This window comes from Onychomys torridus, chromosome 1 (assembly GCF_903995425.1).
Source record: "Onychomys torridus chromosome 1, mOncTor1.1, whole genome shotgun sequence".
In the NCBI taxonomy this organism is placed as follows: Eukaryota; Metazoa; Chordata; class Mammalia; order Rodentia; family Cricetidae; genus Onychomys; species Onychomys torridus.
This window is the reverse complement of record NC_050443.1, coordinates 159,185,008-159,210,378: the sequence shown is the minus strand read 5'-3', so window position 1 is coordinate 159,210,378 and position 25,371 is coordinate 159,185,008. Positions and strand designations below refer to the sequence as shown.

Sequence of the window (25,371 nt, the reverse complement as noted above, 5' to 3'; positions counted from 1 at the left end):
CCTTCTGAGGTCTTTGATGTGGCTGAAGACTAGATAGTTATAATTTTCTCAGTTATGATAAAAGATAAATTAGATATAAAACCATGGACTCACAAATATAAGATAGATAGGATATCTTTTTTAATATTGTAACTGTAATTCTTGCTTGATAATTGTTTTGTTATCTGAAATTTTACTATATAAAAGTTAAAACCTTGCTTTTTGAAAAAAAGAAAAGGGGAAGTGCTGTGGGATGTTCTGTATGTCAAATGTGTTGCTCTGATTGGTTAAAATAAAGTACTGATTGGCCAGTAGCCAGGCAGGAAGGATAGGGTAGGCGGGACAAGGAGGAGGAGAATTGTGGAAAGTGGAAGGCTGGGTGGGAGAAACACTGCCAGCCATCGCCATGACAAGCAAGATGTAAGGTACTGGTAAGCCACAAGCCACATGGCAACTTATAAACTAACAGAAATGGGTTAATTTAAGATATAAGAACTAGATAGCAAGAAGCCTGCCATGGCCATACCATTTGTAAGCAATATAAGTTTCTGTGTGTTTACTTGGTTGGGTCTGAGCGTCTATGGGCCTGGCAGGCGAGAGAGATTTGTCCTGACTGTGGGCCAGGCAGGAAAACTCTAGCTACAAGAACTGGCCCCACCCCTTGCTCACTGATGCAAGGGGTGAACTGGGAAGGGCAATGCTGGAGAGCTCCCCCTGGTGGTGAGTGACAATGGGGGAGAGCTAGCCAGTTGGCCAACTCTGCAACTACCCAGGCCCAGAACCAGGTTTCTGAGTTGGCCCACCCCAACTTCAACCCCATTTATCATCTGCTGGAGCACATGTAGGGGCCAGTCCTGCAGACCCAAAGCTTCAGGATCTCCAGGACACAGGACAGCAACAGGATATCCAAGAGGAGTTCCAGTGACAGCCCAGCATTGATAGTATAGCACAAGCAGAGGCCTCAAACCAGACCAATGACTCTTTGCAATGAACACTTGCAAGTAAAGATATATGGACAAAGGGTTTACCGCCTGGCTCACTGCGTCACACTATAGCTTCCATAATGAGATTTTTTTCCTTTTAAATTTTATTTTACTTTGGGGGGCGGGTTGCAAAAGCAGAGGGCAGATATGAAGGAATGAGGAAATGAATGGGATTGAGATGCATGATGTGAAAGACACAGAGAAAATATAAAAAGAAAGTTTAAAAAAAAGAGATGAGATTAAAATTTTGTTAGGTACATCATATAGAGCAGAAACCTGTAAATAAAATTACTCTCAAGGACCTGTATCAACTTCAGAATTAGCTCCTCTGTGCATGAACACCATGATCACGCTGCACTAAAACTTAGAATTTTTGGTATTCATAGGGACTATTCTCATGTTACTAATCTATTTACCCCTTCTATTAAATTCTCTCACATAACCAATAACATACAATTCAAACGGTTGAACCAAGTTCTGGGATTCTTGCACTAGTATGTTTTTAGAGAGGGTTTTACTATCTATCCCAGGCTGGTCTCAAACTGAAAGCAATTTCCTCCCTCAGCCTCCCTGAGCTGGAATTAGAGGTGTATACCATCACAGCAGGCTACACTTGTATCTAACAAGCAGACATTCATTAAAGTATAGTTCATACACAACTTTTTGAGATGCCTGCTAGCTCTATCAACATTTCATGGTTAGTGAAATAGTATACTATTAATTTCAAGCATACTCAGTTGAATGAGACCTGAAATTTTTTTTCTCTAAGAGAACATTAGTTAACAACATTCTTGGGTGCCAGGGACCCAAAGAAGGCTTAGATGAGAGACAGCACAATAATCAGTGTATACATCTCTTGATGTTTCTTCAGAATTTATGACTCTCTTCATGATGTCCATAGATAACTACTTAATCATCCTCAGAAGAAGACTGTTCAGTTTCACAGGAGGTTCAAGAATGTTATTTATTTTAATACAAAATGCTAAATTACAAGATTTAAAAGTGGTGCCTCTTAAAGCCATTTGTGGTGATTTGAAAGCCATTTGTGGTCCCCAAAGCAGGTGGCACTATTAGGAAGTGTGGCCTTGTTGGAGTGGGTGTGGCCTTGTTGAAGGAAGTGTGTCACTGTGAAGGAGGGCTTTGAGGTCTCAGATATGCTCAAGCCACACCCAGTGTTTCAGATCAATTCCTGTTGCCTGCAAGTCAAGATGTAAGAACTCTCAGCTCCTTGTCTAGCACCATGTCTGCCTGCATGCTGCCTTGCTTCCCATCATGATGATAATGGATTAAACCTCTGAACTGTAAGCCACCACCACAATTAAATGTTTTCATTTGTAAGTCTTACTGTGGCCATGGTGTCTCTTCACAGCAATAGAAACTCTAAGACACCATCATAATTTCAAATGTTCTTCTTGCATCATAGGGCCAAAAGAAGCACTGACTAGTGGATGCTTTACTGTTGCACGAATCCTAGATGATCTTATAATAAAAACCTGGAGCCAGATATTGGGGTAAATGCTGAAAGATCAGAGAAACAGAAACTTCTCACCACTTCCAAATCCTCAGGCTGGAAAGCAAGATCCTATCCCCATGAATCCTCTAACTGAAAGCCTCTTTCTGAATCCTCAGCCGAAAAGGGACTCTAGTTCCTGTCTCCTCATGCCTTCTATGCTTTTTTCTGCCCAGCCATTTCACTTCCTTCCTAGTGCTAGATTAATGGCGTGTGTGCTTCCCAAATACTGGTAGCAACAGCATGAGATCTCAAGCACTGGGATTCCCAAGTACTGGGATTAAAGGTGTGTGCCACCACTGCCCGGCTTCTATGTTTAATCTAGTGGCTGGCTCTGTCCTCTGATCCTCAGGCAAGTTTTATTTGATACATAATATATCACCACACTTTACTTCTGGCAAATGTCCTGTGGGGCAGGCTTGAGGCTGCCTCCTCAGCAAGCTAAACCTTCCAATTTGTTCTCAGCTCACTTAAACCTTTAAGCACTAAGGGAGAATGTTCTCTGCTAGCTGTTCTATTCCAAGAGTGTCCTCTTCCAGGATTAAGTGTGGGGTCCTAGAAAGCCAACTGGACCCCCCTCACCTTCTCATAGAGCAGCTGAGATAAACTCTGCTTCTGTCTGTCCTGGAAAGACTCACAGAGCTGGAGCAACCTGGCACACAGGACTTGTTCTTGATTGAAGAGTGGATGATGGCTAAATTGCAAGCCCACGATGTTAAGATCCAGTTGGTATATTTCCCTTTGACCATCCATCCTGTTCCTAAAACAGCATCCCAGGTCAGGCTTCAATGCCTTTTAAAGAAAAATATGTCCAAATTCATTTCATTCTGTTGCCTTTGAAACCACAGGAAATTTTTCCTTATAAAATAACGTATCAGGCACATTTAAATTCCAGAGCTTCAGAACTATAAGGGTAGCAAGTGGTGGTTCATCTTTGAAGTTTTATATTACACTTTCCTTTTTATTACAACACCTTATTTTAACACATAATCTTAATCATCGTGCTGTAAATTATTGTCATCTATGTCATTGTTATGTGGATGTTGGACTTTCAATTTACAAGGTACAAAATAATGTTTTATAGGGACACCATGGCAAATTGTTTTACAACTTTTGCATTAAGAGTTTTGTCTTGTGAGTCAGAGTTCAATGGAATTATCTATTAAAAATTTATTTATAAGTGAACATACTGGTACTCATCTGAAGAGTCCCTTGAAGGAACCCAGACTCTAGTAGGCTAAGGACACTGTCCCTTGTCCCTCTCTCTACAAAAGACTGCCTTCATTTGGATACTAGATTATACCTTCATTAAAACTGTTTCAGTCTGAAGGTCTTGGATTATGTGCAAAATGGTTCATCTATACCTTCATCCACTGTCTTCAATTTAAGGATGTGTGTCTAAACATGTGTGAGGCTGATTTTTAGTGATGTTATTTGAGAGAGATGGGGAGTTCCTTAGCATGGACAGTCTAACCTAATTCCCAGGGCTGAATCCACCTCAGAAGGGCAGCACTGAGTCCTCTCTCTGGATCAATCTGGTATAAAAGGTCTACTGTTGGTGTTTGAATGGTCTCTTCATGCCTTATATTCCTTTTTCTGCCCAGTCATTTCACACTGAAGCTCACACTGAAATTTGATTGCTCAGAGAAGGGTCAAATGGGACATTTCGGAGGTTATCAGTCCTCTTTGCTCATGAACAGATCAATCACATGATTAGTATCTGCAATTAATGGTGCCTTAGCCTGCTTTCTTTTGCTGTAATAAAGACCCTGACCAGGAGCAGCCTGGAGAGGAAAGGGTTTTTATTTGGCCCACATGCTCTACAGACTTGCCTACAGGCAGAGACATTGTCTCAGTTGGAGTTCCTTATCCCAGATTACTGGAGTTTGTGTCAAACTGTCAAAAAAACGGAACCAGGACAAATGGATTAACTGGTTCCCTCAAGAGTGGGTCATCAGCTGTAAAAGTCTGTTTTGCTGAGTCTCTCATGCACCCTGCCGCTTGCTAGGACACTGCACTGCCTTGGGACTCTGCCAGCAAGGTCATTATGTTTTCCCTCTACGTTGAGAAGAATCAGGGCCTCGGTAAACTTCTTTGAAGCTTACACAGTCGGTGATAGTGTTATTGAAACAGAAAATTAACAAGATAATGCCTTCCAGTCTGTGTGATTGATGTCACCCCTGCTGTTATGCTGCAACAAACAATGTCCCACCCTACACCTGATATGGCAGACTGGATGAACTAGAGGCCACCAGCACTGTTCCTAATCCTCTGCCTCCCTACTTTTTCCTGAGTTAGTAACTCAGCTTTAGTGGCATCAAGGAGGAAGGAGAAAAGCCATAAAAGCTTGGTTTTTATTAACCATATCTGTTAAGTCCCTGTCCTCTATATAATTGCCAACTCGAGTCCCCCTAAAGAACTGATCAGTTAGTAGTACACTGGTAAGCTGGCCACTGCCCAGGAAACCACCAGAAAGACAACCGTTTCAGTTTAAAACCGTTAGATGGCAAACTTAGAGATCCAAGATTGAGAAGGAAGCTTGTCTCGTTAGCCAATGCCGCACTGGCTAGCTGCGACACACACTGGGTTGTTTGTTCAGTGGGGAGGCATTAGCCTTTGCCTGGTCTTTGCTCATTCAGTGCTTACTGTCTGTGGTCCTCAGAAGCTAACACAGAGTAGCTGAGCTGAGGGATAACAATCAGAGGATGTGAGTGAGTTTACACTGTAAGCAAAAGCTACAGGATGGAGTGACTTCAGACTTCAAATAGTTCGGCTGTCATGGGGTAACGTGCTTTATGGGTTCTCCATAGCCAAAAATGTGCAAATAAGTAGAGTATTCAGGAGGCAGAGATTTTAATTCAACAGCAGGAAACAATTAGAACAGGAATGAATTATCTTGGGAGAAGTAAGTTAGAACTTCCATTCCCAAGAATTCTCCATCTTGGTATACAGGACCAAAGTCCACCATTCAACTTATAAGCCAAGGAATTACCCTTTCTCTTATTAACCACTCTCTTTCATCACTGTTCTTTTGTGTGGAGACTACGGCAACTCTTATAAAAGAAAATATTTAATTGGGGCTGGCTTACAGTTGCAGAGGTTTAGTCCATTATCACCATGATGGGGAGCATGGTGGCACTCATGGTACCGGAGCAACGGCTGAGAGCTACATCCTGATCTGCAGGCAGGAGAGAGATGGAAAGAGAGATGGAGAGCGGGAAAGAAGCAGAAAGTGTGGAGAGGGAGGGAGGAAGAGAGAAAGACTGGACCTGGCCAGCTTGGGCTTTTGAAACCTCAAAGCCCACCCCCAGTGACACACGTCCTCCAACAAGACCATGCCTCCTAATCTTTCTCAAATAGAGCCACTCCCTGATGACTACACATTCAAATATATGAGCCCACAGGGGCCACTCCTATTCAAACCCCCACAGCGACATTTTGGTACTACATAGCAAAACTGAATGCATACAAACCTAAAAGCAGCGTTTCTATTCTGCAATATTTACCCAGCAGAAAATACATATACACATATAGTCAGAACTCATGTGCAGACATTTCTCAGCAGTGTTGTTACAATGGCCAATAACCAGGTACACCTGATAGCCATCAATAGAAGAACAGATAAATAAAAAGGGGTTTTCATACAATTGATTTCTATACAGAAGAAAAATAACTATTGCTGCATACAAATAGTACTTTTCTATGATTTCATTCTTGTAAAAAAGACAAATCTAACAGGGAAGAGTAATCCACGGTGCTAGGAGTTTCAGTGGTGGTCCCCTTGAACACCATTCATTTGGTGCTGCGTGTTACAAAGTGAGGATCATACAAATAATGTTTGTTGTATTGTGGTTTTCGCTTCACATTTTATTTGAGTATTTCCCACCATTAAATTGACCTCAATAATCTTAAAGATTTCTTAATATTTTATCCAAGGTTAGCTATTCTGTGACCAGGCTCAGTGTTCTTGGACGTAAAATAAAACCATAAAAACATGTTATAATTGACATTACAATTATATCAACTATAATTATCCAAGCATGAATACAAACAGATCGCTGTTGATTACCTTTCTGTGTATAGTCTTTAGTGCTGGATTCAAAGATCCCTTGCTTGTGCTGATCCTGAAATTCCAAGATTGTCTAATAGGTGAAGGTAGTGACATTATTTCTCCACTTTCTTCAAACCAGTGTTTTCCCTATCAGAAATATGAACAGAAAATGGTAAATGAAGATTTCACTAAAAACAAATGTCATATGTTAGCTGCTGCTGGTTTAACTCATTAGCTGTACACTTGCCTCCTGCAGGCTGAGCAGGCGATGTTCCATTTTGTTGCACATCTTTTTATATGTCTCTGGCTTTTTCTTAATGTAGAATCCTTCGTCTTCTAAAATTCGAGGTGTCATGCCTTTTGGCAGTTTACGCTGGTTGGCCACTTAATGACAAAACTCAGATAATCACTTTAAAGTCCACAGTGGGCTAACAAATACACATAAGGTCAATATTTTTTACTGCTCCAACATGCACATAAGTTTGACTTGCATCTTTCAGGGGAGTGTGTTACCTGGAGAACTACTTGGCACAAAAATATTTGCCTCCTGTTTTTTCATCAGTTCTGGATCGTCCTCATATTCTGCGGCTTTCACTTCAAATAAATCCATTAAAATTACTTCTTCTCCAAATTCCTCATCTTGGCCCTCAGCAACATGTTGTAAACTACCACCAAATGCAGAGTGTTTGATGTAATTATCATTTACTGATTTCTGCTGAATATCAAAAATAAAAATCAGTCTGCTTGTTTCCCCCCATAGCCAGTATGCAGATAAACGACACATTCTGGAGCCTTACTGTGGCCTTCCGACTCATCTAGCTCAGGTCCAGAGCTATGAAACTATAACATCATCTATTATTGATAAAATAAGTTTTGCTGACTATAGAGGGACTCATTTAAGGTTAATGACATATATTTTTATAGCTCATTGTTCAATTCTCCAGTGACTGTTGCTGAAACAGAATAGTAAGTTAAGCCCATTCTGCCCTAGGGAAAAGATTCAGACACCGGATTGATAGGGACTTACAGGGATACAAGACCTATGTGGTCTTCAAACCTCCTCTGTGACAGGATATCTGACTACACTGTGACACCCTGAGACTGTATTAATAAAGTTAACCTTGAATCAGGGGGCAGAGCCAGTGACCAGCTGACCAGAATGAGCTATAGAAAAGCCAGGAATACGGATAGATATGACACACAGGAAGGAGTTGGGCGGGACTTAGAGATTTCTCATGAGATCTGGGAAGTGTGGAGAGGTCAGCTGGTTGCTCCTCCTCCACCACTTCTTTGATCTACCAGGTTTGCACCCCAATGTCTGACTCTTGAGTCCTTATTGGTAATAGAACAACTTAGATAAACATATTTTGGCATCCAATGCATGGCATGAGATCACTCTGTGGCTTCTGAAGCTGCCACTTCTCTCTGCTGCTGCCACTGCTCAGGTGGCTTCTCCTGCCACACCCATGCCCTTCCTAGCTGTGGTGACTCTGTGTCAGCCCCCCAGGCCAACACACACCCACTGCTTCTGTTGCCGCTAATCCTCCTCACAGGCACATGGGACACTCCATTCCCACATGCTTCTACAGACACAGACCTGATCTCACTTTAAAAGATATGCTTAATAAACAGAAAGGGGTAATAAAGACCCCCAGAGGGAGATTACACAGTGTTTTATTAACTTTAGATTTTTAAATGCTAATGATAAATGAACATCAGCTGCAGAGAGACATTGGATAATAGAAAAGAAAATCAGCCTGTAAACTTTAAGGATGTGCTGACCTCAGAATGGAAACCAGGATATGTGTTACTTTGGGAAAAAAAGTTTTGCTTATGTTTCCATAGGAGAAGAAAAGTGTGGATACCATCAAGATTGATAAAGATTAGATTTGAACAGGAGAGACCTCTTGATTAGGAAAGAGCTAACATCAAACCGCTTGGTCATTCAACCCAAACTAACTTATAAAACTAGCAAATGCCTTTCATTTGATCAGGTATGAAAAAAGAAAAAGAAAAAATTATTATTAAAAGATAATACTTTTTCTGTTGCCAAAAATCATTTTTGCCTTAACAAAGATAACCTGCCAAAGAGGGAACTCTCCAAAGTTAGGGTTAGGGTAGGGTTTTGTTTTTGTCTTCCAAGGAGGATAAAAGCATCCAGCTAAAGAATCTAAAGACCACTGAGCAACTGAGAAATTGGAAGAAGAAGGATGAATCCAGAGAAAATGTCCGGAGAAAAAGAGTAAACTTGCCTAATGGTACAACGTGCCTCCAACAGGGTAGAATTTCATAAGTCTTTCCAAATGCTTGTTTTTGCTGCTTTGTACAAAAATAAAAGGCAAATGGTCTTTTGTAGTCCCAATTCAATTAAAAAATTAAAGCTGGCTTTGGAGTTGGAGCATGGCTCTCTCCTCTAAACCCAAGCATGCTTAAAGAAAAATCCAAAATCTCTGTCTCTTGTCAGAAGAGCCACCTGGTATGGGACAGAAGAAAAATCAAACTAAAGGGACTAGTCTATTGCCACTAATCTCATAATCCTTTGGTTTCCATTTGATTCTTTAAAATGTTTCTTAAGGTATAAATATTATCTCAAAACAATCCTTTCTGTTGTGATAGTGGTGGTCATATAGAGTACTAATTAATTCTAGAAGTAAGCTTTATCCAACTTCTTGTACATGTATTCAGGCTTGAGTCTGAAGCAGGTAACAAGGAATTAAGTTTGTGTACCCCAGAGGTATTTAATAGATTGTGGGCCTTGAACCTCTCAGAGATCTGTGGCATATGACATTTAAAATGTTTAAGTTTTCCGCAGTGAACTATGTCCATCCCTGGCAGTGACCTTTGAGGTCTTGAAGAAGATGACGGGGCCTGCAACTACAAATCCACCTGGAGTGTGTTAACACCACTGAGCTGACAAACACCACCCAAAGATCGGCTTTAAACTACAAACTGCTCAGGACAACTTCAAAGTGGCCAGCTAAGAAGGTCCAGCCTCATAGACGACTCCAGCCAGAGCTTCAGATAAGTCCTGCACTTCCCATCACACCAAAACTGGACAACAGCTCTCCTGGGACTTGAACATTATCTCAATTTTCTCAGGGTCCTCTAAAGATGTAGTCACTCCCACACAGCAGGAGGTAATTTTAAGAACATGATGTCCACATTCCTAAGAAGTGGGGGTAGATGGTTTTGGGACACTCAGTGGGTTCTGGATGTTTATCATCATTTGGAGGGGTTGGTTGCATGTTACTGGTCATGGTCAAGGGTAAAAAAAAAAAAAAAAAAAAACTAAGCAAAGGAGGCTAGATTCAGGAATTTCTTTCTGAAAAAAAAGGGGGGTAGATATAGGAATGATAGGATAAAAGGGTAGATTATTGAATCTACTTTTAAACTACAAAACAAATATTAATCTAAAATATTTTACATTGGTATAGATTTTTGTATACTGATACAAATTTAAGATTATTTTTGTTATAACATACTGTATATATGTTTCTACTCTTGTTTGAGGTATTGTACTTATGCAGATCATTTAAAATTATAAAGTTCTAGTCCTTGAAAGCTACTATTACAGACTGTTTAGGATAAGATAACAATCAAACTTGCAGTAAGGGTTTAGATGTAAACAGAAATAACCTTTATTTAGCCTCATGCATTTTAGATAGATAAATGATCTTCAAACACGTCAGAGATCTACAGACTATGGCATTTAAGATGTTAATAACCTAAGGCTTTTCATGATAGTGAGATACATTTGCTCCTGGCAGCACCAATCTACTTCAGAGGTGATGGGCATCAAAGAACCTCCGTATTGGGTTTGCTTTCATTGTGACAAAGCTACTGGGCAAGAAATTGCCCTTGCCTCAACTGCTGACAGTATTCTGTTCAAATCAGACAAGAAGAACACAAAAGAAGGTGGCTGACAAACTTTTCCACGACAAGGTAGGACAGTCATTCAAAATTCCTGCTTCACAGAAAAGTCTATCAGATATTCTGGGTCTGTAGACCAAAGATGGATGCCCCAACATTGCAGAGGAAACTTGGGAGACTGACCAGGCAGCCAACTGTCTCTTGTCATTTCTATAGTTTTGGAAGTTGTTTGCTCTGCACTCCTGTTTACTCAGGTAATATTCTATCCTTCTCAGGTCTTGGATGGGGGTTGAAGACTACATAGTTATACTGTCTTCTTTGTTACCAAATTCAGAAAAGAAACTTACAAAAGAGATGTAAAGTTTATAAAGGTTGAGAGACATAAATGTTTAAGTTGTTTATCTAAGAAAATGCTTCAAGGTCTAAAAAGACATGTTTAGGTTGGTAAAACCAGTTATGATAAAAAGTGTTTTAAGTATAAAACTTTGGATTCACCAAGATAGGAGAGATAATAGAGTAATTTCTCTGAATTTGCCAAATACAAATGGGCTAGACATTGTGAATATAATTGTTCTTATTATATATGGTTTTACTGTGTTAGAGCTAAAACCTTTCCTTTTTATTTAGACAAAAAGGGGAAATGTTGTGAGATATTTGGTGACACCCCAAGACTGTGTTAATAAAGTTAACCTTGAATTAGGGGGCGGAGCCAGTGACTAGCTGACTGGAATTAGCCATAGAGAAGGCAGACATACAAACAGAGTAGATACACAGGAAGGAGTGGGGTGGGACTTGGAGGTTTAACGCTCTCTACGAGTTGGAAAGTGTGAAGAGAAGGTCAGGTGTTGCTCCTCTGCCACATTTTTGATCTATCAGATTTTTACCCCCAATAACTGACTCCCAAGTCTTTATTGGTAATAGAACAACGTAGGAAAAACAATACTGTTGTTCGAATCTTAGATGGTCTTTTAATAAAAAACCCAGTACCAGAGATTGGAGTGAAAGCTGAAAGATTAGTGAAGCAGAGCAAGCCACAGCCACCACCTATTAGCTCACCAACCCCATGAATCCTCTGACTGAAATCCTCTGAGTGTTCACTCAAATGGGTCTCAGCTGAACTGCTTTAGTTCCTGTTTCCTTATGCCTTATATACCTTTCTCTGCCCTGCTGTCAATTCCTGGAATTAAAGGCGAGTGTGCTTCCCAGGACTGGGGTTAAGGGTGTGTGCCACCACTGCCTTTGTTCCCAGTGTGGCCTTGAACTCACAGAGATCCAGATGGATCTCTGCCTCCGAGTGATAGGATTAGGTGTGTGCCATCACTATCTGGCCTCTATGTCTAATCTAGTGGCTGGCTCTGTCCTCTGATCCTCTGCCAAGCTTTATTGGGGTACACAACAGATCACCACACAACACTCCTCCCTTATGGTTTCCATCACTCCCAATGCAGCACTACCTATAAAGATGTGGCATAGACAAACTAGTTTCTATAAAGTATTCAAGAGAAAATAAGAGGAAAGAAATAAGTCTATGGCAAAGTGGTTACAGTGAAATTCTGAAATAGAATTATTTATAAAAGTTGTTTAAAAATCTGAGTAAAGGAATGAAAAGATATATTATTATTATTGATAAGTATCTTTCTATCATGGTCATAAGTATAGGTCTATTCACAAAAATTGAATAATTAGCTTGTAATAGATACTATGTAATATAAATTTTTCGCATATTGAAGAAAATATCATACAATAAAAAAACAAACATTCTCAATTCTGAAAATGTACATTTAGGGTAAGTAATAAAATAGAATCACAGAATCTTGTTTTGTTTTTGTTTGATTTTTGAGATAGTCTATTGCTCTGGCCAGTCCTGTGTAGCCCACATTGGCCTAAAGTAAAGCTCAAGACCCCCTGCTTTGGTCTCCCAACAGCTTCTTCGAGCTGCATACCCACATCAAGTGTATGCCAGCACCCCTGGCTCACAGAAATCTTGTGACTACAGACCCTTACCTGTTCTTTGATCAATCCTACTGAATTTTTTGTATGTATTTTGGAGCCGGGGGCTCAACAACTTCTCTTTTTATTAATGATGAACTGGGTTTCATGATGACATTTTTCAGTCCCGGTTTTTGTTGCTTTCCTCTCAGCCTTCCTCCTCACTCCCATCCCCGTGCCCGCCCAGCATTACAATGAAGCACTGTCAGGCATCTCTCGGGCTTGTCATGTCATTGTACTGTCATCCCCCTTACCCGTCCTTTCTATGAATCACAGAAATAGTTTATACCTGGATATCTTTGAGGTTTCCTTTTAGGATTCAAACAAAGTGTGATGCCAACAAGTAAAAGCAAGATTTTGGAGCAGGGATCTCTACACAGGGGGGCTCCTTAAATATTCTTACCACCAACTAAGAAGGGCTCTTTGCCCCAGCTGGTGCTTCCATGCCAATGTTCCTCTATACCACCACAGGCACAGGCCAGTCAATCATGATGGCTGAGGAAAGTGGGCTCTCCAGTGTGGCCTCTGATGAAGGCCCCTGACCTACAGGCATCTTTGTGAGCCTCACCTAACATGTTGTTTTTTTTTTTTTTTTCTGTTTGGGTCAAGCTCTGATCTTGACTCAATCAGCCCTATCTGTTCAACTTTTCTAACTTAGTCCAACCCAGCTGCTATCCAAATCATCACCTTCCTGGTCGTGTGCAGCTCACAGCAGAACACTGCTCATGCTGTCAACTGCTGGGTGACAGGGAGTTGAAGCTCAGAAGATCCAAATGTAGATGGACATAAGAGAGTACTGTGTGACAAGAGGAGCTGCTGTCCCTGACTATCTCAAGGGAACGTCCCTCCCTGACTGTGGAATGAGCAGAACCCTCTGAGAGCGTCCTCAGTCTTCATCCTGGGCTCATGGATTAGGTTGGACCACCCACCTTTCTCTCAGCAGGAAGGGGCCACACTCAAATTCCGCCTCCTGTAAAATAGATTCCTTCTCTATCTGACAGGAACAGTGGCTTCCCACGGCCTTGCACCAGGCCCATAGCTTCCCCAGATAACTCCAGGTAGCACCCATCTAGCCTGGCCTCCAGGATGCCCAACCAGGCCCGTGGCCACCCTTTGCTCCACTTGTCTCATACTTGCTCTATGAGAAGGAAAGTGCACTCTACTGGATGGGATGAACAGGGACAGAAGTTTCTCCTTTCCCAGAAAATCCTACCCTTTAACCTGTATCTTAAGATGCTGGAAGGTCAGCTGGCTTAGTATTTAAGATCTTGGGAAGGACTGAAAAATACCTGTTTTGATATTCAAATATTTGGAGAATGCAGAAAGGACTTTGCTTTCACTGTAAGTGTCATGAGAGACTCTTAGAAAGGAGTAAGCCAAAGGATGTTTGTAGGCTGTAAGAGCATAGTGCTCCAAGTGCAACATTGGAGGCAGAGAGAGGTTCGGCGGTGGTCCAGGTCAGAGTTTGTGATGGTTTAAACCAGGCACCTGTGAAGGTAGAGGGACGTGGGTCTGATGATGGGACAGTCTGAAGGTAAAACTGACAGACTGTGATGAACTAGGTGTGAGGCCGAAGAACAACACAGGATCCAAGTACGGCTGTAGGGTTAGCTGTTCCAGCTTTGACCTGGAAGCACTACCCCCAGTGAGGCTTCCAGTAACTGTCATGCCTACCTATGACCTGCCCCAGAGGTGGGGCCGAGATGGAGCCCTTAAGACCCGAGATCCAAATGTGCCGGCTCTCTTGGTTCCTGGTAATCCTGGAGGTTGGATGGTAGACCGAGCAGAGTTGTCCAGAGAACAGCGCCGGACTGCACTTCACCTCTCCCGGATCCTGTAACCTATCCCTATCCCTTTACTTGTTGTAGGTAAAACCCCCAAATAAACCTCCCTTTTAACTACACGGAGTTGCCTTAATACTTCTTCCAATATACAGCCCCAACAAGGTCTGGCTAAAGAACCAGAAAAATGGAACTGGCACTTATTAGTTCTTTCTATGAACGAGTGTTTATTTATATATTGCTGGGGGTAGTGCATGAGCACAGAGAACATTGTGAGAAATGGTAACAGAAATTTTCTCAGGACTGAAAATCTCAGTGTTTATCTTTCCCTTGTAGTTTTTGAATTAAGTTTTTGAGTAGTGTTTGTGTTTTATTTGTTCAAAATGTTTTTAGATAAAGTTTGTATGTATTATTGTTTTGTGGTTTTTGTTGGTTTTGTTTTTGGGAAAAGGTTCTCACTATGCAGATCAGGCTAGCCTCATCTCTCTAATGGTGGGATTATAGGCTTGCCCCATTATGAACAGTTGAAGGCAAACATTTTTTATCCTGAAGGAAAAAAAAAACCCACAACACTAACAAAAGCAGTAAAAGGACCACAGCAGAACACACAGAAATAGATGGAAAGAACAGGAAGTGGGCAGGGAGGACCAAGAGGGTCTTGAAAGGAGCACCCATGGGATGTGGCCACACAGAGAGACACTGGCTGGGAGAGTTGGGGACAGCAGGTTCTGGGTGGCAAGGCCTTGAGAAAACTTAAAGGTGCAGAGGAACTTGAGGTCACAGGAACAGGGCAAACAGTAAAGAGAGAGATGGATGAAGGGTGGGGAAGGGTAATGAGAACGGGAACTGGGATGGAGTGTGGGGCAAGCGCACATGGCAACAAGCAGCCAAGGAGTTCATGAAAGAACGGGAAGAGTCTGCAGTTGGCGGTGGAGGAGCCAGAACTGCAGAGACGTGGGAGTGACTGAGACCACAATGTAAGGAGACACTTTCTTAGATGAGAAAAACCAAAGAACACAGGATCTGATACCCCACACTTCCCTGCTGTGTGGATGCCCAACTCTCCCACCTTAGTTTCCTTATCTATAGAATATAAACCATAAAACTTGTCTCACAGACGTGTGTGTGTGTGTGTGTGTGTGTGTGTGTGTGTGTGTGTGTGTGTACATGAGTGTCCAAGCAGAGAACAGCATGAGGTGTTGTCTTCAGGTGCGCTCCATCTTTGTTCTGAGACAGAGTCTCTAATTGGCCTGGAATTTGCCAAGTAGGCTGGACCGGCTTTCCAGGGTCCTGCCTGTATCTGTCTCTCCAGGCTACCAGTATTACAAATGCATGCCACCACACTTGGCTTTTTTACCTGGTTTCTGAGGACCAAACACAGGCCCTCACATGTGCATGGCAACCCCTTTATCCACTGAGCTAGCTCCCCAGCCCTCACCTGTGAGTATTGAATAACACAATCTATTTTGATAATATAGTGTATCACTGAGCATCCAGTAAACACTCAGTAAATGTTAGGTATTATAATGAGCAGTTGAACTCCAAGAGAAGAGGAAGGCATAATAATGAAATTTTCATCTTCCAAGCCTGATATGAGGCTGCATGCCTGCAATCTTAACACTCAGGAGGTTGAGTAGGAGGGTCCAGAGCTCTGGGCCAACCCTGGTTACAGGGAAAGACCCTGTCTCAAAATGAAACAAAATGCAAACACACACACACACACACACACACACACACACACACACACACAGGAATGTTACCAGATATTTGATTACACTGTGTAAAGATACGTCACTGTGATTGGTTTAATAAAAAACAAAATAGCCAATAGCTAGGCAGGAGGTATAGGTGGGACTTCCAGACAGAGAGAGCTCTGCAAAGAAGAAAGAGGGAGTCATCGGCCAGACACAGAGGAAGCAGGACAGGTCAAAGGGGAGGTAAAAGCCACAAGCCACATGGCAGTACATAGATGAAAATAAATGGGTTAATTTAAGTTATACAAGCTAGTTAGAAAGAAGCCTAAGCTAAGGCCGAGCTTTCATAATTAACAAGAAATCTCTGTGTCGTTATTTGGGAGCTGTCTGGCAGGACAGAGAAAGACTCATTACACATGGATCCATCGCCTGTGCAGCTCTTTCATTCTATGCCTTTAATAAACAGCTGGTTTGGGGGAGAGTAAGGACGTAAAATGGAGAGACAAATCCAACCTGCTGTGCAGACCGGCTCACGGCTGAATCTTCTTCCCCACTCAGGAGGAAAAATGAAAGACCTTCATCCAGCAAGACTTCATTCTGGGGGTTAAACAGTAGCAGAAAAGTGTTTATTGTAAGGGATACATGCACTGTCTACACGCAAGGCAAGAAACACTTCCACAATAGGGCAGATGACAGCTTAATAGCAAACATGGAACAACACAGCAGCTATTTTATCAGTTTGTATCACTTAGCTTTGATCCATAACTTACTTTTTTTTAAAGTGTCTTAGTACCTAGAGTGAGAACCAAGACAGAGCAAAGCCAAAATCTCCTTCTCTACCCTGTCCTGCTAACCAGAATGCTTAGAGGATTATCTCATAATTGAATCAAAATGCTGCCCTGGGTCAATGTTCCCATTTCAAGGGTTCTCACAGACATGCGCGCGCGCGCGCGCGCACACACACACACACACACACACACACACACACACACACACCATGCCATCTGATTCCCACAATGTTGGGTGGCATATTCTTAGTTACAGACTCATTCATAAATAAATCATCTTTTTTCATGCTTCCAATTCTGACTCTTTGAAATACAAAGCATATCACTTCATCCTCATGCATATATATTGTCTTAAGACTAGTTAGAAGGGACTCAATTCCATGAAAAAAAGTCACACTTGAAATCAAAGAATTTCAAAACAAAGTGTGAAAATTTGCCTCATATTTTGTTTATATGTAGTTTAGCTGCCACTTGTACATACAAACTATCCTATCTTCTCTGCTTTTCTTCAGCTCCCTGCACACATAAGCTTGTATTTAGTAAGGAAATTCTTCATTTGTTTTATTTATTTATTTTTTATATTTATGTATGCATCTGTGTGTGCTTCTGTGACTCCGTGTGCACCACATGTGTAAAGGATCCTTGTATTTTAAGATCTGAAGCACTAACTATCTCACATGCTTGAGGCCAAACTACCAGCTCCCCACACTGTCCTCCCAGCTCTGATCGAAGAACTTACTCTTAACTGGATACTTAGCTACTTCTTCCATATTCTTTTACTGGAAATGATATGCACAATTTGCATGTTTGTCCTGTAAAAAGCAACTACAGTTCCTTTCTTTCTTCTTCTTTATCTTTGTCTAACAAGTGAAATCGTAGAACTGTGTGCCGTGGACTCACAGATGAAAAGCACATATCATAGGTGTTAAGACATTCATCAGTCTGAGTAACTAACAGGTGAACTAGAGGGGAGCAAGAGAGTCTCTCTCTCTCTCTCTCTCTCTCTCTCTCTCTCTCTCTCTCTCTCTGTTTTCCGAGACAGGGTAAGACTTCTCTTTTAATGCAGACATTTTTACTTTTAATTGAGTCATTCATTTTTTTATGGTTTTTGTTACAGCAGTTTAGCCTGTAATCTAACACAGCTACACCCCAGTCCGACTCATTTCAAATATGCAATGGCACACAGACTCTAGCACCGAATCTCTAAGTTTGGGAGCAACTCTAATGCTGTTAGAGTAATTAACTGGGAGATCCTTGGGCTGAGGTGATTCCCGAGTCCACAGTTCCTACATAAGAATTCAATGTGGTGTGACATATGCCAGGAACATGAAGCTTAGTTTTCAGTCACAAGCTGCCAGCTGACTCCTGACAAGGGACATTATTGCAGTACTTCCCTGTAGTAGAATGTTATTTGAAGGTGTGTTACTTTTGTTTATGTTGCATTTGTTTAACTCTGTGAAGCTGTGTTACTGTGCCTGTCTAACACACCTGATGGTTTAATAAAGAACTGGCCAATAGCAAGACAGGAGAAAAGATAGGTGGGGCTGGCAGCCAGAGAGAATGTATAGAGGAAGAAATCTGGGAGGAGATCTAGCAACCAGAGAAGGAGAAGGACTCCAGGGGCCAGCTACCCAGCTGCATAGCAAGCCATGGATTAAGAGTAAGATTTACAGAAGCAAGAGAATGGGAAAAACCCAGAGGCAAAAGGGATAGTTTAAGACAAGGAAAGCTGGCTAGAAAATGAGCCAAGCTAAGGTAGGGCATTCATAAATAAGAATAAGCTTCCGTGTGTGATTTATTTGGGAGCTGGGTGGTGGGCCCCCCAAAAGAGCAAAAACAACCAACACTACTGCCCCACTTTGCCAAATCGGATGTCCTCACTGTTTTACTTCTTCAGGCCTTCCATGACCCCTTTCCCTTCACACCCTCACCCCCATGGATCCCTAACCACTTGCCATTTGAAGCTGCCCAATTCATGAGTTGCTATCTGCTCAAGAAAACTCTGTAAAATTTTAATGTGCTTAAGTTTATCTTTTAATGGCATCTTACTATAATTTATTAGGATAAGAAGTAATGCTGCCGGGCGGTCATGGCGCATGCCTTTAATCCCAGCACTCGGGAGGCAGAGCCAGGCAGATCTTTGTGAGTTCGAGGCCAGCCTGGTCTCCAAAGCGAGTTCCAGGAAAGGCGCAAAGCTACACAGAGAAACCCTGTCTCAAAAAAAAAAAAAGTAATGCTAAGTGGGAGTAGTGATTGCAAATGGGCCTGAGAGTGGGAGTGGGTTCTTCTCTGGGACTACATAGATGGCCTAGAGCTGGATTGTAGTGTCCATCACACATTCCTACAGCTTAACTAAAAGCCATGTGCTAAAAATGGACAAATTTTTGTTGTGTGAGATGTATCTCCATAAAGACGTCTTAAAAAAGTTATTCACCTTAGGCCATTGATAAATCTTTGTATCAATGAGCAACTGAGCTGAGGATTTTTCACCTTGACTGATCTGAAACACAAATTACAGAAAAACATAAGCATAGGAGAACATGCAAGTCTTCTGCCCAACATGAATAAAAAGCGATGTTTTTCTATTTTAAAGTGTGTTTATGTATTCATACATACAAACATTTATCTTTACCTGAAATGTCATATATAATTACTATGACCAGATTGATTTTTCTTTGTTTAGGTTTAAAATCACAGGGGGTGTGTGCTGGCTAGTCTTATGTTAACTTGACACAAGCTAGAAGTATTTGAAAGGAGGGAAACTCAATTGAGAAAATGTCTCCATAAGATCCAACTGTAAGGCATTTTCTTAATTAGTGATTGATGGGGGAGGGCCCATCCAATTGTAGGTGGTGCCATCCCGGGGCTGGTGCTCCTGATTCTATAAGAAAGCAGGCTGAGCAAGCATGGAGAGCAAGCCAGTAAGCAGCACCCCTCCATGGCCTCTGCATCACCAGCTCCTGCTTCCAGGATCCTGCCCTGCTTGAGTTAAGGTCCTGACTTCTTCAATGATGAACAGCAATGTGGAAATGTAAGCCAAATTAACCCTTTCCTCCCTAACTTGCTTTTTGGCCATGGTGTTTTGTCACAGCAACAGAAACCCTGACTAAGACTAAAAGAAAGAGAAGGAAAGAAGGAAAAAACAAAGCAGGCTAGAAGTTGAAACCTTTTTAGATTTGAGCTATATTAAAACAATGTCAGCTCTTTCTTGACATTACAAAAAAGTTTATTTATGACCCATGTTCCACTGAAAACAGCCATTCTGCAAAGAGGAGAAGCAGTTAAAAGCGTTACCTTAGCATTTCTCAGTTTTTCTCTTACTTTGCCTCTCAGTGCCTTTGTTATGTTTCGATTTTCTTCTGCATCTAAATCAGGACACAAAAGTTACCGAGTTCACACGATCTTATCAATTAACCAGCAGGACAGCAGAAGCACTCACGTGTGTCGTAGCTGCACCTATGCCTAACCATCATGATGAGCAGGAAGAAAAGGCCCGTGTCCCATGAACACCCAGAACCCTGCAAGCTCTCCCTTTCTCGAGGGGAACAGTTTTATCTACAGTAAATTGCGTTTCTTTTGTAACTTTTTTTCAATCCTTCCTCATCTCTCTTGCTTCTTCCTCAGAGAGCAGCCAGAGTCTTTGCTGTATACAAGCAAGACATAAAACAACTCAAAGAACCTTTGTTGTTGTTTTCTTGTGAGAAAAAAAAAAATCCCTTGAGAACATTTCTATGTTATGTAGAATGCCCTGCGCATGAACTAATGTCGAAGACACATGTTGTTGTTGTTGTTGTTGTTAAACTGGAAGAATGGACTCTCGAAGGAAGTGTGTATACTCCAAGCCATTTGTTACTTTCTGCCACTAATTGGATGTACTGAGAAAGACAGTTCTGAATACAATAAAAAGTGGGGGGGGGTGAATTGATCATGTTCCCTTGCAATTTGCTTTTCCCTCCCCCTCCCGTTGAGTACTTGTAAGTTGTGCAAGTAGGGATAAGGAGTAGAAGTAGAGTTAAGTCACAAGAGGTCTTCTGAAGCAGATTCTGCATCCACACATAGTTAAGGTCTAACCCAGTCTCAGGCACCAGTGACTCCTCCACGTGTACAGTTAATAATGGAGAAAATGGAACATCATGAGTTCAGCTTCTATGTATTTCCTTGGACCCATCCTATCTTATCTAGCATGCCTAGTTTATGTTTACACTCTAGAATGCTGAAGCTCTAGGATGGGAGGAATCATTTACATCTTTAAACTAAACCCCAAGGATGTTAGAGCTGTGGCACACTGATGGAGAACCTTTTGAGAGATGCCTGTCTGTTATTTCTTCTGTGCCGCTGATTGCTGCTTCTGACATCTGTGGGGGGAAAGCAGGGAGGTTAGATGGCATCTGGCAGTTACTGACCAGCACTTCTTATGTCAATCAACCTCCCAAACCTCTCCTGTAAGATATCAATTCATCGTCCTTGTCTGTCTACTCAAACTTGAATCTCTTTTTCAGTAATTTATGTGAATTCTTTATATATGATTGATTTTAAAATTAAGTAACTGTAATATTTTTTTAAAAAAAAACAACTTTAAATGACAAAATCTGACTGAGACTTAGTTCTTTGTGCTTATGTACTACCAGCCTTATACTTCTAGAAAAGTCTGATGAAATTATACATGTATAAAAGTACTTTAAAAACCCAACATTACAGGAGTGTCTGTACTGCTTGAGGACTTCTCCATAGTGTCTGACAACACACATGCCTTCCTTCTTGAAAACTACATTGCCTTCTGTTCTTAGCCAGCTTCTCCCCTGTATCATCATCACATCACAGTGGATACATCACAGAAAGGCACATGTACTCAAGGCTTTGGTGGTGAACTCCATGGCCTCTCAAATATGTGCCTTAGCTCTGACTTTCCTCCCTAACATCAAAGACTATCTGGCTGCCTCCTGGTAGGAAGAACTGAATGCCATCATTAAGAGTGCAGTATGTTAAGATGAACATTTGTAGTTTCTCAGAGCTCAACCTTATAAAGTAACTGTTCTCACACTGTAGTGGTATGGAGGGCGAGTTGGTTTTAAACTTTAAGTTTGAGATATATTATTACTAGGAGGAAATGCTGTTAAGAATATTTGCTGCTTCATTTCATTGCTTGTTTTTTTTTATCTTATATTTGAATTTTTAATTCTTGCTTTTGATTTTCAGCCACTTAGTCATTTTCAGCTTGTTAAAGCCTCAGCAGACACAAAAGCATCAAAGTGATTTCTTATGTCAGGTCACAGAATGGAGCTTGCAATTGATGGCACCTGGAATCCTAGAAATTACAAACACTTAGAGACTAAAATGTACTCTCTGGAAGAAACAGTGCATCCTTGAAGAAATCAAGGAAGGATGTGAAAGTTCCTAGAGTCAAATGAAAATGAAAGTACAACTTACCCAAACCTCTAGGCAGCGGCTCTCAACCTCCCCAGCGCTGTGACCTAATACAGTTCCTCATGTGGTGTTGACTCCAACCATAAAATTATCTTTGTTGCTATTTCATAACTGCTACTGTTAATATCTATGGTTTTGGATGGTCTTAGGTGACTCCATTGGACCCCTCAAAAGGGCTGCAACCCACAGGTAAAGAACTGCTGTTCTAGGCTATGACTAAGGAAGATGTTCAGGTATAAAGGCTTTTAAATCAGAGAATTCCCAAATAAATGATTTACTTCAAGGTCTTAGGGAAACAAGCCAGATGTAAAGATTGATACCAGAAGAGATCAGGACAGAAATTTAAAATGAAGACTAAAAGAACAACATAAAGAACCTATCACATAAGGAGTTGATTCTTTGTGAAAAAAAATAAACCAGACTGATAAGCCCCTCAATGGTTAACCTTGGCTGTCAACTTGAAGGAATCTGAGATTAACTGAGAGACACACCTGCTGGGCAGGTCTTTAAGGGAGTTTCCCAGGAATAACTAACTGAGGGGAAGACCCTTCTCAAAAGTGAGTGGCACCTCCCAGCAGCAGCCCAGATATAATCCAAAGCGGTCCAAAGTCACAGCGTTTGCTTCTTTCTCTCCTTGCTGGTGAGTACATCTGCCCTGCTGCTGTCACGGCCACCACTACCCTTGACTGACGTTAGAACACAGTCTCCTTAGTCTCCCAATGTGGACTTAGGACCCAGCTATAAACCTATACAGCTGGAGCTGCCCAATTTTTTAAAAAGGTGTCAAAACATACATTGCAATAAAGACAACACCAACAAATGATGCTGGGAAAACTGTACATTCATTCATAGGATGATGCACATCTCTTCTCTTACACAAAAATCAACTCCAAGTGGATCAAAGACTTCAGTGTAACTTTTAAACTGCCAGATAAACTGTTTGAGTATTCTAGAAAATATGGACAAACATTTCAAGTGAACATAGGCAAAGACTGAAAAGGACTCCATCAGAAAAGGAAATGATCACAAGATCATAATCCCAGTTGAAAAATCCCAAATGAAAAAGTTGCTATACTGCAAAGAAAACAACCAGCATGGGAAAGAGATGGCTTAGGGGCTGTAAAGAACTGCAAAAACTAAACACCAACCCCAGCCATCCAGCCAGAAGAGGCTCAGTGCATGTGGAGGTCTGAAAGAAAATGGCCCCCAACGGGAGTGACACTATTAGGAGGTGTGGCTTTGTTGGAGGAAGTATGTCACTATGGAAGCAGGCTTTGAGGTCTCTTTTACTCAGTCTTCCCTCAGTGATAGTCAACTTCCTGTTGCCTGTGAGTCAAAATGTAGGACTTTCAGCCCCAGCTCCACATCTGCCTGCATGCTGCCATGCTCCCCAACCTGATGATAACAGATGATGAACCTCTGAACTGTGGCAGCCACCTCAATTAAATGTTTTCTTTATAAGAGTTGCTGTAGTCATGCTGTCTCTTCACAGCAATAAAAACCCTAAGACAATGCACTAAGTAGCTCTCAAAAGAAGCAATGTGGGTAGCCAATCAATGGTTGGAAAAGTGCTCAAAACTCTCAGCCACCAGGAAAATGTAAATTAAAACTGGTTGAAAATTCTGTCTCATTCCCATTAGAATGGTCATCATGAAGAGAACAAACAATGAATTCAGGCTGTGGGTATGTGAAGAAAGAGCAACCTGTATACACTGGTGGAAATCTAAACCAGGGCAGCCACTAGGAAATCAGTATGCAGCATCTTCAAAAAAGCTGAAGATGTAAGGATAATACAGTCCAGCTATATTATTCCTGGACATAGACTCAACTCAACATATCAAAGGCATTTGTAGTCAGGCATGGTGGCACATGCCTATAATCCCAACCCTGCAGAGGCAGGTGGATCTCTGTGAGTTCAAGGCTGGCCTGGTCTACAAAGAAAGTTCCAGGACATCAGGGTGACAAAGAAAGACCCTGCCTCAAAAAAACAAAACAAAATTCAAAGACATTTGTATATCCATGTCTATCATTGTATCATTCATTGTGGGGTCCTGCCCCACCGGGAGCTTAGATCTACCAAGAAGGGACAACCTGGAACCAAGGATAGGTAAATGCACAGCTCGCTCGCCATTCCCCAGCCTCCCTTTTTCTTGGGAGACAATCAGATGCATCAGAAAGCCAAGTCAGGCAATGACTCATTGATTTAAAAACAGCAAGCTCTTTTAAAGCATAAAGAAAGCCAGGCAGTAGTGGTGCACACCTTTAATCCCAACATTTGGGAGGCAGAGCCAGGTGGATCTCTGTGAGTTCAAGGCCAACCTGGGCCACAGAGTGAGTTCTAGGAAAGGCGCAAAAGCTACACAGAGAAACCCTGTCTCGAAAAACAAAAAACAAACAAACAAAAACAAAAACAAAACAAAACAAAAACCTTAAAGAAAACATGGTTTGGGGAGGGGCAGGGGGGTTTGTCCTGTTGGGCCAATCACCTTGAAGGTTTCCCAATCATATGCCTAGTCTACGGTATTTACAGTGTTGCCCACAAGGGAATCATGTACTGATATCATCTTTCTGGACTTGAAGCTCCATCATATCTTTTTGTTAACAACTTGGGTTCCACCCTCTACACTTTCCCTCGGGGCCATCTTTACTGGCACCTGGCTGCATAGCCTCACCCCCACCCCCACAATTCATAATAGGTAAGAAATGGCCTCCAGTACATGAACTCATAAGATGAATGCCCATTGCCTGGGAGGAGGCAGGGGATGCTTTTAATGACCTTTATAAGCCCTTTTCTTTCCAATACTATTACATCCAAGTTGTTTACAAACTGTTTAAGGATCATAATGTATAATAAGAGACCACAAAAGCAACTGGATGCAAATGAACACTGTTTTCAAGAAATTGTGTGTCTTGGTAAAATGATATAAAAACTTGTTTTTTAAAAGCCCCCCCCCCAATCCCATTAATACTTCACCTTTTTAAAAATCTCTTCTCTTCTCTTTGAGAACTTTTTCATGATGATTCTTTTATTTTCACTTTCTAAATAAGTAAGAATGAGAAACCATGTTATTAAAACAAGAAGATTATTATGACAGGATTGAAAACCAAGGTAGGGGCTAGAGAGATGGTTCAGTGGTTAGGAGCACTGGCTGCTCCTCCAGAGGACCTATGTTTGATTTCCCAGTATCCACATGGCAGCTCATAACTTCCTATAACTCTAATAATCCCAGGACCCCCTTCTGGCCTCCCTGGCAGTACATGCACATGGTCCACTAGACACACATGTAAGCAACATACAAATA

The 25,371-nt window shown here is 41.5% G+C and overlaps 1 protein-coding gene across 1 annotated transcript in view; it reads right to left on the bottom strand.

Annotated features, from left to right (window-relative positions):
• The window catches only part of Cc2d2b (coiled-coil and C2 domain containing 2B), a 93,290-nt gene extending 68,205 nt beyond the window's left edge, over window positions 1–25,085 (bottom strand). Inside the window, exons 1-9 of the mRNA XM_036181934.1 lie at window positions 25,044–25,085; window positions 20,943–21,000; window positions 19,940–20,004; window positions 19,080–19,145; window positions 16,371–16,454; window positions 7,037–7,235; window positions 6,771–6,907; window positions 6,542–6,670; window positions 3,055–3,264 (exon numbers count right to left, since the gene is read on the bottom strand). Of these exons, the coding sequence (XP_036037827.1) occupies window positions 3,055–3,264; window positions 6,542–6,670; window positions 6,771–6,907; window positions 7,037–7,235; window positions 16,371–16,454; window positions 19,080–19,145; window positions 19,940–20,004; window positions 20,943–21,000; window positions 25,044–25,085 (990 nt within the window). The remainder of the gene's footprint in view (window positions 1–3,054; window positions 3,265–6,541; window positions 6,671–6,770; window positions 6,908–7,036; window positions 7,236–16,370; window positions 16,455–19,079; window positions 19,146–19,939; window positions 20,005–20,942; window positions 21,001–25,043) is intronic.
• Between the last annotated feature and the right edge of the window lie 286 nt (window positions 25,086–25,371).